Consider the following 12,937-nt stretch of genomic DNA (forward strand, 5'->3'; position numbering starts at 1 on the left):
CCTGTCCCCGCCCCCAGATGCCCCGCCCCTAATCCCACCTGGATTAACCAGGATCAGCTGCTGGTTCCTGTTTCAGCCACAAACATTCCACAGCTTTTGTTGTCGTCTTTCACCCGGTTCTGTTCCCACCGGGTCTCTTGACGTCCTTGTATTGGGCCCGGTTCTGACCCAGTTCTGTTCCCACGCCACTAGCCCGTTAGCATGTAGCATGCTAACACTCATCCCTATTAAACAACTAAAGAGATGAAATGATGCTGAATGACCTATGACCTATAGAGGGTCAGAGTCAACGTTAGGCTCCTCCCCCTGACCCCAGCAGGTGGCAGCTCAACTGAAGAATGTGCCACCTGTTCACCTTGGTCACCTTGGTCACCTTGGTTACCTTGGTTACGTTGGTCACCTTGGTTACCTTGGTCACCTTGGTTACCTTGGTTACGTTGGTCACCTTGGTTACCTTGGTTACGTTGGTCACCTTGGTTACCTTGGTTACCTTGGTCACCTTGGTTACCTTGGTTACGTTGGTCACCTTGGTTACCTTGGTTACCTTGGTCACCTTGGTTACCTTGGTCAACTTGGTTACCTTGGATACGGGGACAATGGGTCCTTTGGAGCTCTGCTTCACCAAGTGATGCTGAACAGCTGGAACATCATTTGACCTTTGACCTGAGTGGGTGGAGTTACAAGAGAGGAAATATGGCTCTGAGTAGGTTGAAGTGTTTCATTTTTCAAAATAAAAGCCCTGAGAAACTTGGAAGAGAAGCAGAAATGAGATGATAGAAGAGGTTCTGTTGGTTCTGGGTCTGATCCAGATGATCACAGCGTTCTCTCAGAGCGTTTTGAACAAGTTGCTATGGAGGGATCGGCAGCAGACTGGTTTCATCCCAGTGATCCCAGTTTGTTCCGACACATCCTCCGGCGCCAGGGCTGGTGGAGTCCCACAGGGTTCTGGACTTGGCCCGATCCACTTCACTGTGGTTCTGCTTCCAGTTGGTGAAACCACCAGACAGCACAGGAGAAATGTTCTGCTGATGACACTCAGATTTATCTATAATCCAGGTTAATCCAGCCAGTTAGTAGATTACAGACTTTAAAACCTGGATTAAAACCCCAAATTTGCTGCTTTAAGTTCTGACCCGATTGAAGTTGTCTGTTTTTGGACAAGAATCTCTGAACAGAACCTCTGGATCAAATGATCGTCCAGTGACAAAGTAAAGAAGCTCTGAGTTATTTAACCAGGACGTTACGTAATCCCACAGGAAACAGTTTCTAGGATGACCTTGTGACCTTTTTCCGGTGTGAACTGGCTGTGAATGTGGAGAAGATGGAAGCGATGGTTCATCCTGGGAACCAGCAGCTCTGCTGCTCTCCTCCTGCTCCAGCTTCACAAACGGAGTCTAAATATCTGGGTCGGATTTTACAGTTTCCTTTTTAACGCACATAGAAAACGAGTTGAGCCTTTAAAACTTTTTGTTCTGAACTTGGCATCAGCTGCGTTCTGATGGATCATCAGACATTTTGGATATGAATGTGCTCTCAGGTTTGGACTAGGCCGCAGCATCTCAACATCTCCTGTAGGAGAAACCATCACTTGATGATCCTGGTTTATAAAACTGGGCTGCAGCTGATTTAACTCCCTGCTGCAGCATTTTCTGCTGCAGGTTCTTGGTGCTGCACAGAGAAAGAGAAACGAGACGGAATCGGCTCCAGACGTCATTTCTTTGGATTTCATCTACCACTGCTTTAATCTGCAATGTTGTAGTTTGTTTTAGTTTGTTTAGTTTAATTAGTTTAATTAGTTTGTTTTAGTTTAACTAGTTTAGTTAGTTTTAGTTTAGTTTGTTTAGTTTGTTTTAGTTTAATTAGTTTAGTTTGTTTAGTTTGTTTTAGTTTAATTAGTTTGTTTTAGTTTAATTAGTTTAGTTTGTTTTAGTTTAGTTTAGTTTGTTTAGTTTGTTTTAGTTTAATTAGTTTGTTTTAGTTTAACTAGTTTAGTTTGTTTTAGTTTAACTAGTTTAGTTTGTTTTAGTTTAATTAGTTTGTTTTAGTTTTCCCTCTTCAGAACCAGATCTGGATCTGTCTGGTTTTACCTGCTTAATCCCTGATCATCTGTTTCTATCATCTCCAGATTATCTGCAGCTTTAGGATCTAATCTGATCTTCTGGCTGGATCTTTTTCTCCATCAGTCCTTTAGCTGGTCCGACCAGGTTCTGGTTCCGGTTCTATTCTGCTGGTTACCTCCTGATGGACCTTTAATCTCCGCAGCCGACAGCAGGAGCTCAGGTGAGGCTCAGGTTACCATGGGAACCGGGTAACCAGATCTCTTCATGATGCGTTCATTCATCCATCCAATCAATTGCCAGCACAGTCAGCTGACCTGGTTCTGACCCGGTTCTGTCAGGAGAACTGCTCGACTTGAAGGTTCTGATCCGGTTCTGTTTCAGATTCTACTGTTCTTGTCTTTGTCTTGATTCACTTTTTTTATTATCTTAGCATGTTTTTAGATCAACCTCCCAGAAGCCAGAACCCGGTTCTGTGGGTCTGGGTCAGCGGTTCTGACCATCAGCAGCTGTCAGTCCTGTTCAGGTCAGAACAACCCGCATGTTGGACCGCCATCAGAACCACAACCTTCAGAGCAGCGGAGAGCCAGCACCCGGTTACCAGCGGATCGGGTTCGGACCCGGTTCTGACCCGAACCAGTTCATGGAGACATGAGAACCCATCAGAACATGACGGAACCACCGGAGCAGGAGAGACTTAGACCTCCTCCAGAACCTTTTGGACCTCAGGAACCTCTGCAGCAGGTCTAGTGGTTCTGAACCAGAACCGGATCAGAACCCCGACCCGTTTCATGGCACTCACCTGGAGAGTTCTGCTGGTCCAGAACCGGCTGCTCTTCATCATCGTGGAGGCAGTGAGGAAGAGGAGCCGCCGGGTTCTGGTTCCGCTCCATGCGGGGTCTGAGGTCAGAGGTCAAACCTGAGGAGGAGCAGCACAGGTCAACGACCTGATGATGATGATGAAGGTCCCTCGGGCTGAGCTTCATCATCATCATCATCACCTCCATGCAGGAACCATCAGAACCAGAACCTCCTGATGGGTCTGTGTGTGTGTGTGTGTGTACCTGCTGGGTGTGCTGGTCCGTTTCGGTGCTGCCGGATCAGAACCAGCCGGGCTGCAGCGGTTCTTAAAGCGACCCGTCTGCGTGGGCGGAACCAGAACCCGGTAATTATCTGAGCTGAACCCAAACATGTTTACCTGGAAACACATGAGACCCACTGGAGGCGCCGGTTCCCACAGAACTGCACAGACTGGGCCGGGCCGGGCCAGAACCAGGCTGATGAATTTCTCCAGCATGATGAACAGAAAGACGTCAGCAGGTTCTGAACTTTCAGAACCAGGTCCGATTGGACCAGGTCCAGGTTCTCCTCCGTGCCAGTTTCGCTCAAGAAGGTTCTGGAGGTCCAGATTGGGTCGGTCGCTCCAGAAAGCCGGTCCACTTGGTCTGGAACCGAGGTTCTGGTGGGTTCTGATCTCTACTGTGGAGGAATGGGCCCAAGGTATGATACCTCCACCACCGTTCTCCTTGGGTTTTCCCGGTTCTGTTGGGTTCTGGATCCAACAGAACCGAGCTGGTTCCACCAGTCCAGAACTCCACACCTTCCTGGATCGGTCCGGTTCTGACAATGGCTCGGTGTTCCTCTGATCAAAGAAGCTGCTCTTCCTCCAGTCCATGAAAGATCCGGTTCTGGTGGGTTCTTCAGAACCATCCAGCTGATGCTAAAGCTAGCATGGCTAACAGTGTCAACAGGTTCATGCGGCTTTGGAGTCCTGGACCGGGTCAGAACCGGCGTGGCGTCCTGGACCGGGTCAGAACCGGCGTGGCGTCCTGGACCGGGTCAGAACCGGCGTGGCGTTTCTTCTTGTTTCTATTTCTAAACTATTTTAATTTTGTTAACAGGAAATAGATTCACTGCAGGAGGAACTTCCTGAAACAAAGATCTACGGTCGGATCAGAACCAGGAGGAGGGGCCTCATCATCATCATCATCATCATCATCATGTCAGATTATCGGTGAATCACGACTAAAACACCAAACATCATTTATTTAAACTCATGTTGTCACAACACACAGCTGTTCTTAGCCCCGCCCCCTCCTGCTCACTGTCGTCACGGAGACGCACTCAGTAAACACAGCAGGACGACTCACTTGTGGGAACCTGCACACACACACACACACACACACACACACACACACACACACACACACACACTAAAAACACAGAGCTGCATCTGCTCAGTAACAGAACCATGTAACGGGTCAGAAGTTCTGGAGGTTCTGGAGAGATGATGGAAAACAACAACGGGACACAAGTTGGGCCCAGAGCGGGTCATCAGAACCGGGTCAGTCCTGCTCGTCCTTCATCGCCTGGCTCCTCCTCTTCCTCAGCTCCTCCAGCCCATCCTGGATCCGCTCCAGCGCGGCCCGGTCTCCCGCCTGCCGGGCCCGGTCCAGAGCCTCCTGGTAGAACCGGGCCGAGTCGTCCAACCGGCCTGCGGACAGAACCAGATGTCAGACCCAGAACAGTCCGGTCCGTCCAGGTGAACTCACCTGTGTGCAGCAGGATCCCCGCCAGGTTCTCCACCAGAACATGGTGATCCGGGTTTTCCACAGAGACGCTCAGGTCCACTGCCTGCTGGATCAGAACCAATGCGTCGTCATGACGACCCTGCAGGTCCAAGATGGTGGCCAAGTCGCTCATCAGGACCAGAGTCTGATGGGGACATGGAAGAGTTCAGACTAGGTGTCTCTAGTCGTGTCTCCAGGTGTGTCTCCAGGTGTGTCTACCTGTGGGTGATCCTGTCCCTGTTCCTGGCGGCAGATGTCCAGGGCTTTCCTGTAGTCCTGTCCAGCCATGTCCAAGTCCATCCTTGAGACTCGGTACCGCGCTCGCGAGTCCAAACACAAACCCAGCAGAAGGTGAGTGTCTTTCCTTAGAGCTTCCTGCTGCTCTGGACACAGAAACACACAAGTCGCTGAAACGTCTCACCTGTCCCCTCTATCCCGCCTGTCCCCTCTACCTCACCTGTCTTCACGTCCTCTGTCTGCTTCTCCAGTTTGCCCTCCAGTGATTCCACACAGAAACTGAAACCGTGTTCGGCCAGTTCCGCCCTGCACAACAGAAGAGAGAAGTTAGTGACCTGAACTGGACATGAAGTGAACTGGTTCTTCAGGTGAACTGGACATGAAGTGAACTGGTTCTTCAGGTGAACTGGACATGAAGTGAACTGGTTCTTCAAGTGAACTGAACATGAAGTGAACTGGTTCTTCAGGTGAACTGGACATGAAGTGAACTGGTTCTTCAGGTGGTCCCGCCCCTTACTTGTTCTGCTCAGCGTAAATGGTGGCCAGCTTCAGAGACATCTCAATGACAGCGTTGTCGTCCTGGAAACAGACAGGAAGTGAGGTGGAGTTTTCAGCCAAATGGATCATCTGACAGGTAGAACCGAAGCAGAACACCTGGGCAGGTGAGGGGTCTCACCTCTGGAGTTCCTCCAGCCAGCATGTAGCTCATGGCTGCTTTGAAGAGCTTCTCTGCCTGAGAGGAAGAAGAGCAGAGATGAAGATGAGGAGAACCAGCTGACCAGAACCAGCCTGGATTGGACTGGACCGTACTCACGCTGTCCAGGTGACCCTGAATGTAGGCCAGGTTCGCCATCTGAGGAGGACGCCACTGATCATTCAGTCAGCAATGACACAGAGGACAGACAGAGGACAGACAGAGGACAGACAGAGGACAGAGAGGACGGAGGCTCACCTGGCTGTAGGTGTAGATGATGGCCTGCTTGTTGTGGGTCTGCTGAGCGAGAGCGACCGCCTGATGGAAGAAGGACGAAGCCGCCTGCAGATTTCCGCGATGCATGCTGAGCTGCAACAGAAAGCGGACGGTTACTCTGACCAACTGGACCTGCAGAACTCGTCTCTCTGGTCCAGATGACCCGAGTCGGTGGGAGACTTCTTGGTTCCCTCTGACTGAAGCCGGCCGCAGAGGTCCGTCCTGCAGACCCGACGGGCCTCTGGTTCTGGATGAGTAAAGGTCGGGCTCGGTTCTGAACATCCGGCTCTCAAGTCCAGACCTGGTTTCTGGGTCACCCAGCTGGTCTCAGCTGACATGGGAACACAGAACTTGTAGCTGTCTGTCTCGGTTCTGGTTCCGGTCCAGTCCAGGTTCTGGTACCTTGGCTTTCTTCAGCAGCAGAATGATGTCGTCCTCCTTCCTCTGAGCTTCGTCCCTTTGATCTTCATCAGTGGAGCTGAACAGGGAGAACGCTGCAGGTCAGCAGAGAGAGACAGGTCAGAGGTCAGCAGAGAGAGACAGGTCAGAGGTCAGCAGAGAGAGACAGGTCAGAGGTCAGCAGAGAGAGACAGGTCAGAGGTGAATCCCACCTGTCTGTCTCATCCCCAGGTTTCTGACAGGTGAATGACTGAACATACCGACTGCCGCCCACAGACCTCCTCCTCTTCTTCGGTGGTATTTTGTGCCGTCTTGACGTCTGCTTTGAGCTTCCCAGCATGCTGCGCGGCGTCCCGCCTCAGGAACAACCCGAGCAGAGGTCAAAGGCCACCTGTAGGGGCGGTAAGCTGTTAATGCAGATGGTCCAGGTGAGCCCAGGTTCCCTGTGGTGGATGAGGTATTGATACGTCATCAATATTAATAAATGCTAGAGCCAATCAGAAACCGCCATGAGGAGAAGCTGCTGATGTTGGTCGGTACTGACCTGACCCCTCCAGAACATCTGGACCGGCTCAGAGTTCGGCTGAGGACGGCTCGGAGCACACAAGAGGCCGCCATCTTTACTATTTACATAATGAACGGAAGTCATGAAGTGAAATGCCGCACCTTCAAAATAAAAGCCTGGAAATGTACATTTCCGCTGATTTTCAGGAAATATAATAAAAAATAATTGGTGTTTTCTTCTTCCGAACTGGTTTTAGTTCATTTTGGTAACATTTCTGAAAGTAGAACCCATCAGAACCAAAGGTAAACATCCAAAAGGGAAATGTGAGTGTGGTGCGAAGAATTCAGGGTGAGTGGAGAAAAAATAAAACAATCAAGGAAACATGGTGTGGAGGCACTAAGAGTGAATACACACAAGATTAATAAAGTATTTATTACATTTCTTATTTTATTAATTTTAGATTAGTTACAACACAAAGAACAAAAGAGAAACTTGTGCCGCCTCACACATACACACACAAAAGAAACAAAAAAAACAACAAAATACCCCACATGAACAAGAAACAAGGCGTCGGTCTCCTCCAGTCCAGTCACCTCATGGCCATCAAGAGAGAAGAGGAAAAAAACAAAACAAAAAAACAGGCAGGGATAAATAGAGCTGTAAAACAAAATAAGAAAATACTAAAATCCTAGGGATCAAGCAGAAAAGACTCCAGAGGACCCAAAGCCTCAAAAATGTGTCCGATTTGTGACTGAGATCATGAGTCAGTTTTTTCAGAGGAAGGATGACAGATATCTGTGTGAGCCACATATTTACTGTGGGGACATATGGTGAAGTCCACTGTACATTTATTAAATTTCTAAAGGAAATAGGATTATATAAGATTTTAGTTTAAGTAGAAGAGAAGAATCCTGTGGCCCTCACTCCAGCACAGTAGGTGGCGATAATTCGGATGTCACCCGCCTTAAAACTCAAGAAGAAGAGAACCAGAGCCAGGAGGGTAAAGCAGTTTTATTTTGATTCTGAACTGTTCAGGGATTAGAATTATTAACCGGGTCAGAACCAGGCAAAACCAATCCTGGTTTTGAATGCTTTCAGCATGAAGAAGCAACTTTGACTGACCCGGTTCTGTCCAAGTCAGCAGTGAAGGTCAGGCATGGAGCGGGTTCAACCTGCAGGTTCGGAACCAAACATGGTGCTACTGGTCTGAACCAGAGGTCCAAAATAAACCACATCAGGCTCAGCTGATCAGACATGTGACCTCTGACCTTCCAGCTATGGGTGGGGGCGTCTCTGTGGAAGACAGAACCAGAGAGACGTAATGGACCCAGAACAGAACCGGGTCCAAACATTCAAGATTTTTTAATCAGAGACTATGTTAGCAGCAAATACTGGCCCAACGGCCGGATTCCTGGTTCTGACCCGGTCCTTTTACATCTGCAGAACCAGGAATAAAGATCATCTCAGAGCTGAAGAGGAATCACTCCGACTCTTAATTCTGCCTGGTTCAGTCCAGTTAGTCAAGTTGGTCCAGCTGAGGACTGCTACAGTGTGCTGACCTTCCTGGCGTTCTGCTCAACAGAACCGGCTGTGCTCTCAGCCCAGAACCAGCTCACTGGACCGGCCGGTGGTCCGTGAACCTCTTCAGGTGGAACCTCAGGACTCCTTTGGTCTTAAAGGTCTTGCCGCAGCTGCAGACATGCGGGCGCTCGCCGGTGTGGTCCAGCTGGTGCACGCGCAGCAGGGAGCTGGTGAAGAAGAACTCGCCGCAGGTTATACAGTAGTGGTTCTTCTCGCCGGTGTGCGCGGCACGCTGGTGGGTCAGCAGTGAGCCGGATGTGATGAAGGTCCGGCCGCAGTCGCGGCAGCCGAAGGGGCGCTCGCCGGTGTGGATCCTCTCGTGGGCCCTCCAGGAGTTGTGGTAGGAGAAGGCCTTGTCGCAGTAGGAGCACTGGTAGAGCTTCTCCTTGGTGTGGCTGAGACGGTGCATCTTCAGGTAGTGAGCGATGGTGAAGCGCTTACCGCAGTCGGCGCAGCTGAACGGCTTCTCGCCCAGGTGGAACAGCTTGATGTGAGAGTTGAGGTGGGACGACTGGGTGAACCTCTTGCCGCAGGTGGTGCAGAGGAAGGGCCGCTCGCCTGTGTGGGTGACCATGTGGGCCTTGAGGTGCGGCGCCTGTGTGAACCTCTTGCCGCACTCGGCACAGCCGTAGGGCTTGAGGCCCGTGTGTGTGCGGTCATGCAGCTTCAGGCCCTGCAGGCTGGAGAAGCACTTGCTGCATTCGGAGCAGCGGTACTCCCTCAGGTCCTGGTGGACGCGCTGGTGGCTGCGCAGGCCACCCAGCAGCTTGAAGCCTTTCCCGCAGGTGGGGCAGGTGTGCGGCTTCCTGCTGGAGTGCGTGGCCTGGTGGACCTTCAGACTCTGAGGGTTGCTGAAAGTCTTGGAGCACTTGAGGCACGGCAGGCGCTTGGAGGTCTTGTGCGCTCGGCGGTGGAAGTTGAAGCCCTGGTACGAGACAAACATCTTGTCGCAGACGTCGCAGTGGTAGGACCGCTCCCCCTGGTGGGCCTCCAGGTGCTCGTCCAGCTGGTTCTGCTGGCCAAAGCCGTCCCCACAGAACCAGCACTTGAAGGGCTTGGTCCCAGAGTGGGTCCGGTGGTGAGTCTTCCAGTCCCGCTTCAGGGCGAAGGTGCGGTCGCAGTAGGAGCAGCGGTAGGGCTCGCTGCGGCCGTGGACCTGCTGGTGCAGCACCAGGCTCATCAGGGTCGGGTAGGTCTTCCCGCACTCCCAGCACTGGTTGGGGTTCTGGCCCCGGTGGGTCCACAGGTGGGCCTCCAGGTGGGCCGGCTTGTAGAAGCCCCGCTGGCACATGGGGCAGTACGTCATCCTCCTGCCGCTGTTGGTGGCGCCCCACGGCCGCAGCTCAGGGTGGTCATCTGAGGAGGAGCAGAGGTCAGAGGTTACGTACCTGAGCCGGTTCTGAGGAACCCTGCAGCTACATCAGCCCATAAACCGACTCCACAGAACAGAAAGTCAGAATAGAAGCCTCACCCAGAGACAGGAAGTCCCGCCCCTCCAGCCACGCCCTGCAGTCAGTCAGCTTGACGCTCAGCTTCTTCAGGAGAGGGAAGTACTGGATCTCCACGTCATCGCCTGGTTCTGATTTGATCTGGACGCTGCAAGGTCCAGCAGCCGCATCCTGGAACAGAACCAGAACCTTCATCAGAACCAGAACTGAGGAGTTGTTGGATGTGATTGGTTGGCAGAAGTGAGGCTGAGGCCAGTTCCTAAAAAAAACAGACATCGCTGGGGTTCTGGTTCTGTCGGGTCGGTTCCTATGAAGATTGACAATTAGCTGATGATCCTGGTTCTCAGAACCAGCCTGGGATCCTGCAGGTTTTAGTTCTCTCCATGGTTCAACTCAGCTGCCCAAGTAAAATAAAGTATTCTTTAGTATACTAAATTTTAACATACTTTGATTGATGTACTTAAACTGTACTATTTTGGAACAACTAATTTTGTACTTAGTATACTTTAGTAGTACTTAAGTTGTATAAAATTACAACTTTTAGTATACTTAGTATACTTCACCATACTTTTTTGGAACAACTTCAAGTTGTACTTGGTATACTTAAAGTATACTTTTAAATGTAACATTCAACAGCTTCATTTTTGTATTGAGTGTACTAATTCTGTCATAGAATTATATTAAAAATATACTTTTAATATATTTTAAATATACTACTAATATACAAGAAATGTATTTAAATTACACTTAATTTTTATTTTTGATTTACTGCTATTGCTAATAAAGTACAATTTTGATAAGTCTTTATTCATACTTTGTACATTACATGCATAACTACACTGCAGTACTTACATTGATTTAGGCTACAATTACATGGAAAGATTAATTACACAATGATGTAATTCAAATACTTTGTTTTATTACCGACATTTTAAAATTGTCCAATTTTACTCACAACTTCATGAACTTTACATAAATGATCAGTTTACACATCTAAAGTGAACATAATGAACATGAAAATTTAAGTGTGACAATAAAACATGACAGTGAGGATCAACAACAGAACATTCCGATTCACTGCACTTTACAGAAACCTGCAAAAAAGAACAATAGAGCAATTAAACAGAGAAAGCATTTGTATTTTAAAGAGAACAGAAAAACGGCAAATAAAAAATAATACTTACAATTTTAAGACGTTGTGGACTCGCCATGTATGTGACATCATCAGAACTGATGACGATTGGGACCGGATGCCTGGGGTGGAAAAACATTTCTGGGTTTCTTCTTTGCCTGTTTATGTTAGAAGTAGAAAAAAACAGTCAGCAATGTCATAGAATCAGCTGATGCTGGCATTAACTATGAAGCTGTTTTAAGTGTGGACTTAAGGAGACAAACTACCTTAAAATCTTTCCATCCATGATCTGAACACGATGATCCTTGCAGGGTGGTGAGGGGGGCTGGTGGTGCCCATCTCCAGCAGTCATCAGATGAGAGGCAGAGGTTCACCCTAGACAGGTCACCAGTCCATCACAGGGCCCTGAAAGCTTACAATGAATAAAATGTATGAAAGATAAATGTTAGATTAACAAGGGGAAAAATTCTGTCCAGTTACCTTCAAATCAAATCATGTTTATTAAGCCCTTGGTGTTGGTAACACAGCAGTTATTGTTGTTGAAACTGTAGCCAGCTCCTCATTGAAAAAACAAACTTCCACCATGAAGACGATGTGGAGGTTCATCCTCAGAGCTGGTTGGTGATCTGGTGGAGCCAGAGCCTCTTCTGAGACAGAAAGTCTTTAGGTTTTCTAGCACCCGATTTCTCTGGCTTCCTCTTTCATCTTCATTTGCTTAGTTAGATTGCAAACATATGTTGAAGATAAAATCATTGATGAACGAGTTAGAACAACAACCTCACAATATCAAAGTCTCTCTGTCTTAAGGAGCTTAATTAAAACCAGGTTAAATTTATGAATAAAAGTATAAGTCGCAACAAACAGAGCCTCCATGCTGTTGTAACATGAAGCTGAATGATTGCTATAGTAATAATCATACAAGTCACAATAACATTGATAAAATAATTATTTATGAAACCAACGTAAGTTATATATCTTTATTGCACTGTTTATATTTAGATGAAGATAATTAATAAGCAAACTTACCACCAGCTAGCAACACTTAGCATCCTTCGTCCCTTCGGCTCCTGTTGTGACCAACATTTCATTTCCATCGGTTGTTGTCCCCTTGTGTTTCCGTCCAACTCGGATTAGGACGTCACCAGCTTGAATTTACCAAAATTAGTAACTATTATCAAGGCCCTCTCTACTTTTAAGGCAATATTATGCGAGCAAAAATGGCGAATTTGGACAGCGTCTGTTATCTTCCCTGCGTTCAAGTTTTTTCTTCTCTCTGTGGCGTTTTTTAAATAAATGAAAGTGGCAATACCGCCACCATCTGGTCTGGAGTGTGAACTGGAGCTAATGCCTTTGATTATAAGGTTTTACATCAAACATCTGAAAATGGATTGGGTACTTTCTTAGACATTACATCATGATTATCATTTTTTTATTGTATGCAATTTTAGTAAATAGTAAAATATTATTAAGGCCCTTAAAAATTCATACTTTTTAGGTACTTAAAAAGTATGCCTAGATATTACATTAAACACACTTTAAAGGTGCCTAAAAGACATACTTCTGCATATGTATTAATTAGTTTTATTTTGTAATCAGGTTGCTGCGTATTGCAGACTTCTGCCCAGGTCCCTCTTGAAAATAAGATCTGGATCTCAATGGGGTTCACCTGGTTAAATAAAGAAAATTAAGGCATACTTTACTGATATGTAATTTAAAACATACTGAAATTAATAATCTAAAGTAGTGTTAAGTGAATTTTAAAAAAAATTCTATTTTGAGCATATATTTTTAAATATACACAAAATATATTTTAAATACACTTGAGAAAGTGTATATTTACACTTGGGCAAATATATATTTTGTTCACTTAAAGTATACTTTATTTAATATATTAAAAGTGTATTTTGGTACAATTACGTTTAAGTGCGTTTAAAGTTATAATTTCGAAATTGGTACAAGCATACTTTTAGTACTTCAGATATACTTATAGGTAGTACACTTAATAGTTAGTATACTTAGAGTGTACTTTCACAAATTT

At 47.4% G+C, this 12,937-nt stretch overlaps 3 protein-coding genes and 3 long non-coding RNA genes across 10 annotated transcripts in view; 2 read left to right on the top strand and 4 right to left on the bottom strand.

The window, feature by feature from the left end:
* LOC106941977 (anion exchange protein 2-like) overlaps positions 1-3,553 on the bottom strand; it is a 16,992-nt gene extending 13,439 nt beyond the window's left edge. Inside the window, exons 1-2 of the mRNA XM_015025129.1 lie at positions 2,860-3,553; positions 581-663 (exon numbers count right to left, since the gene is read on the bottom strand). Of these exons, the coding sequence (XP_014880615.1) occupies positions 581-663; positions 2,860-3,064 (288 nt within the window). The 5' untranslated portion in view covers positions 3,065-3,553. The remainder of the gene's footprint in view (positions 1-580; positions 664-2,859) is intronic.
* The window catches only part of ttc19 (tetratricopeptide repeat domain 19), a 21,118-nt gene extending 14,140 nt beyond the window's left edge, over positions 1-6,978 (bottom strand). Inside the window, exons 1-11 of one of the 5 annotated variants that reach the window (XM_015025134.1) lie at positions 6,778-6,968; positions 6,494-6,624; positions 6,237-6,328; positions 5,817-5,927; positions 5,679-5,732; positions 5,541-5,597; positions 5,382-5,443; positions 5,085-5,170; positions 4,847-5,010; positions 4,610-4,772; positions 4,297-4,551 (exon numbers count right to left, since the gene is read on the bottom strand). In XM_015025134.1, coding sequence (XP_014880620.1) covers positions 4,403-4,551; positions 4,610-4,772; positions 4,847-5,010; positions 5,085-5,170; positions 5,382-5,443; positions 5,541-5,597; positions 5,679-5,732; positions 5,817-5,927; positions 6,237-6,328; positions 6,494-6,624; positions 6,778-6,851 — 1,143 coding nt within the window. In that variant the 5' untranslated portion in view covers positions 6,852-6,968 and the 3' untranslated portion in view covers positions 4,297-4,402. The other 4 variants (XM_015025135.1, XM_015025137.1, XM_015025138.1 and 1 more) reach the window with 4 other exon arrangements.
* LOC106941981 (uncharacterized) lies at positions 1,978-4,262 on the top strand. The gene is made up of 2 exons (XR_001423514.1): positions 1,978-2,280; positions 3,959-4,262. It is a non-coding gene; the product is annotated as an uncharacterized LOC106941981 (long non-coding RNA).
* Positions 4,297-10,221, bottom strand: LOC106941978 (zinc finger protein 883-like). Its single transcript, XM_015025133.1, has 3 exons — positions 9,791-10,221; positions 8,319-9,675; positions 4,297-4,408 (listed from the first exon to the last, which is right to left on the bottom strand). The coding sequence occupies exons 1-2, from the start codon at positions 10,041-10,043 to the stop codon at positions 8,351-8,353; spliced, it is 1,578 nt and encodes a 525-aa protein (XP_014880619.1). The 5' UTR covers positions 10,044-10,221; the 3' UTR covers positions 4,297-4,408; positions 8,319-8,350.
* LOC106941980 (uncharacterized) lies at positions 4,887-5,290 on the top strand. The gene is made up of 2 exons (XR_001423513.1): positions 4,887-4,978; positions 5,116-5,290. It is a non-coding gene; the product is annotated as an uncharacterized LOC106941980 (long non-coding RNA).
* Positions 10,222-10,666: 445 nt separating the features above from the next.
* LOC106941982 (uncharacterized) lies at positions 10,667-10,986 on the bottom strand. Its single transcript, XR_001423515.1, has 2 exons — positions 10,952-10,986; positions 10,667-10,861 (listed from the first exon to the last, which is right to left on the bottom strand). It is a non-coding gene; the product is annotated as an uncharacterized LOC106941982 (long non-coding RNA).
* Positions 10,987-12,937: the final 1,951 nt, after the last annotated feature.

This window comes from Poecilia latipinna, unplaced genomic scaffold (assembly GCF_001443285.1).
Source record: "Poecilia latipinna isolate Pla-1442-1.1 unplaced genomic scaffold, P_latipinna-1.0 Scaffold3967, whole genome shotgun sequence".
NCBI lineage: Eukaryota > Metazoa > Chordata > Actinopteri > Cyprinodontiformes > Poeciliidae > Poecilia > Poecilia latipinna.

Bases quoted from the DNA above. Each gene is read 5' to 3' on its own strand.
- LOC106941978 (XM_015025133.1), bottom strand. From the start codon at position 10,043: ATGTCTGTTTTTTTTAGGAACTGGCCTCAGCCTCACTTCTGCCAACCA. The intron at 9,676-9,790 runs GTGAGGCTTCTA...GCTCCTCCTCAG, and splicing joins GCGGGACTTCCTGTCTCTGG to ATGACCACCCTGAGCTGCGG.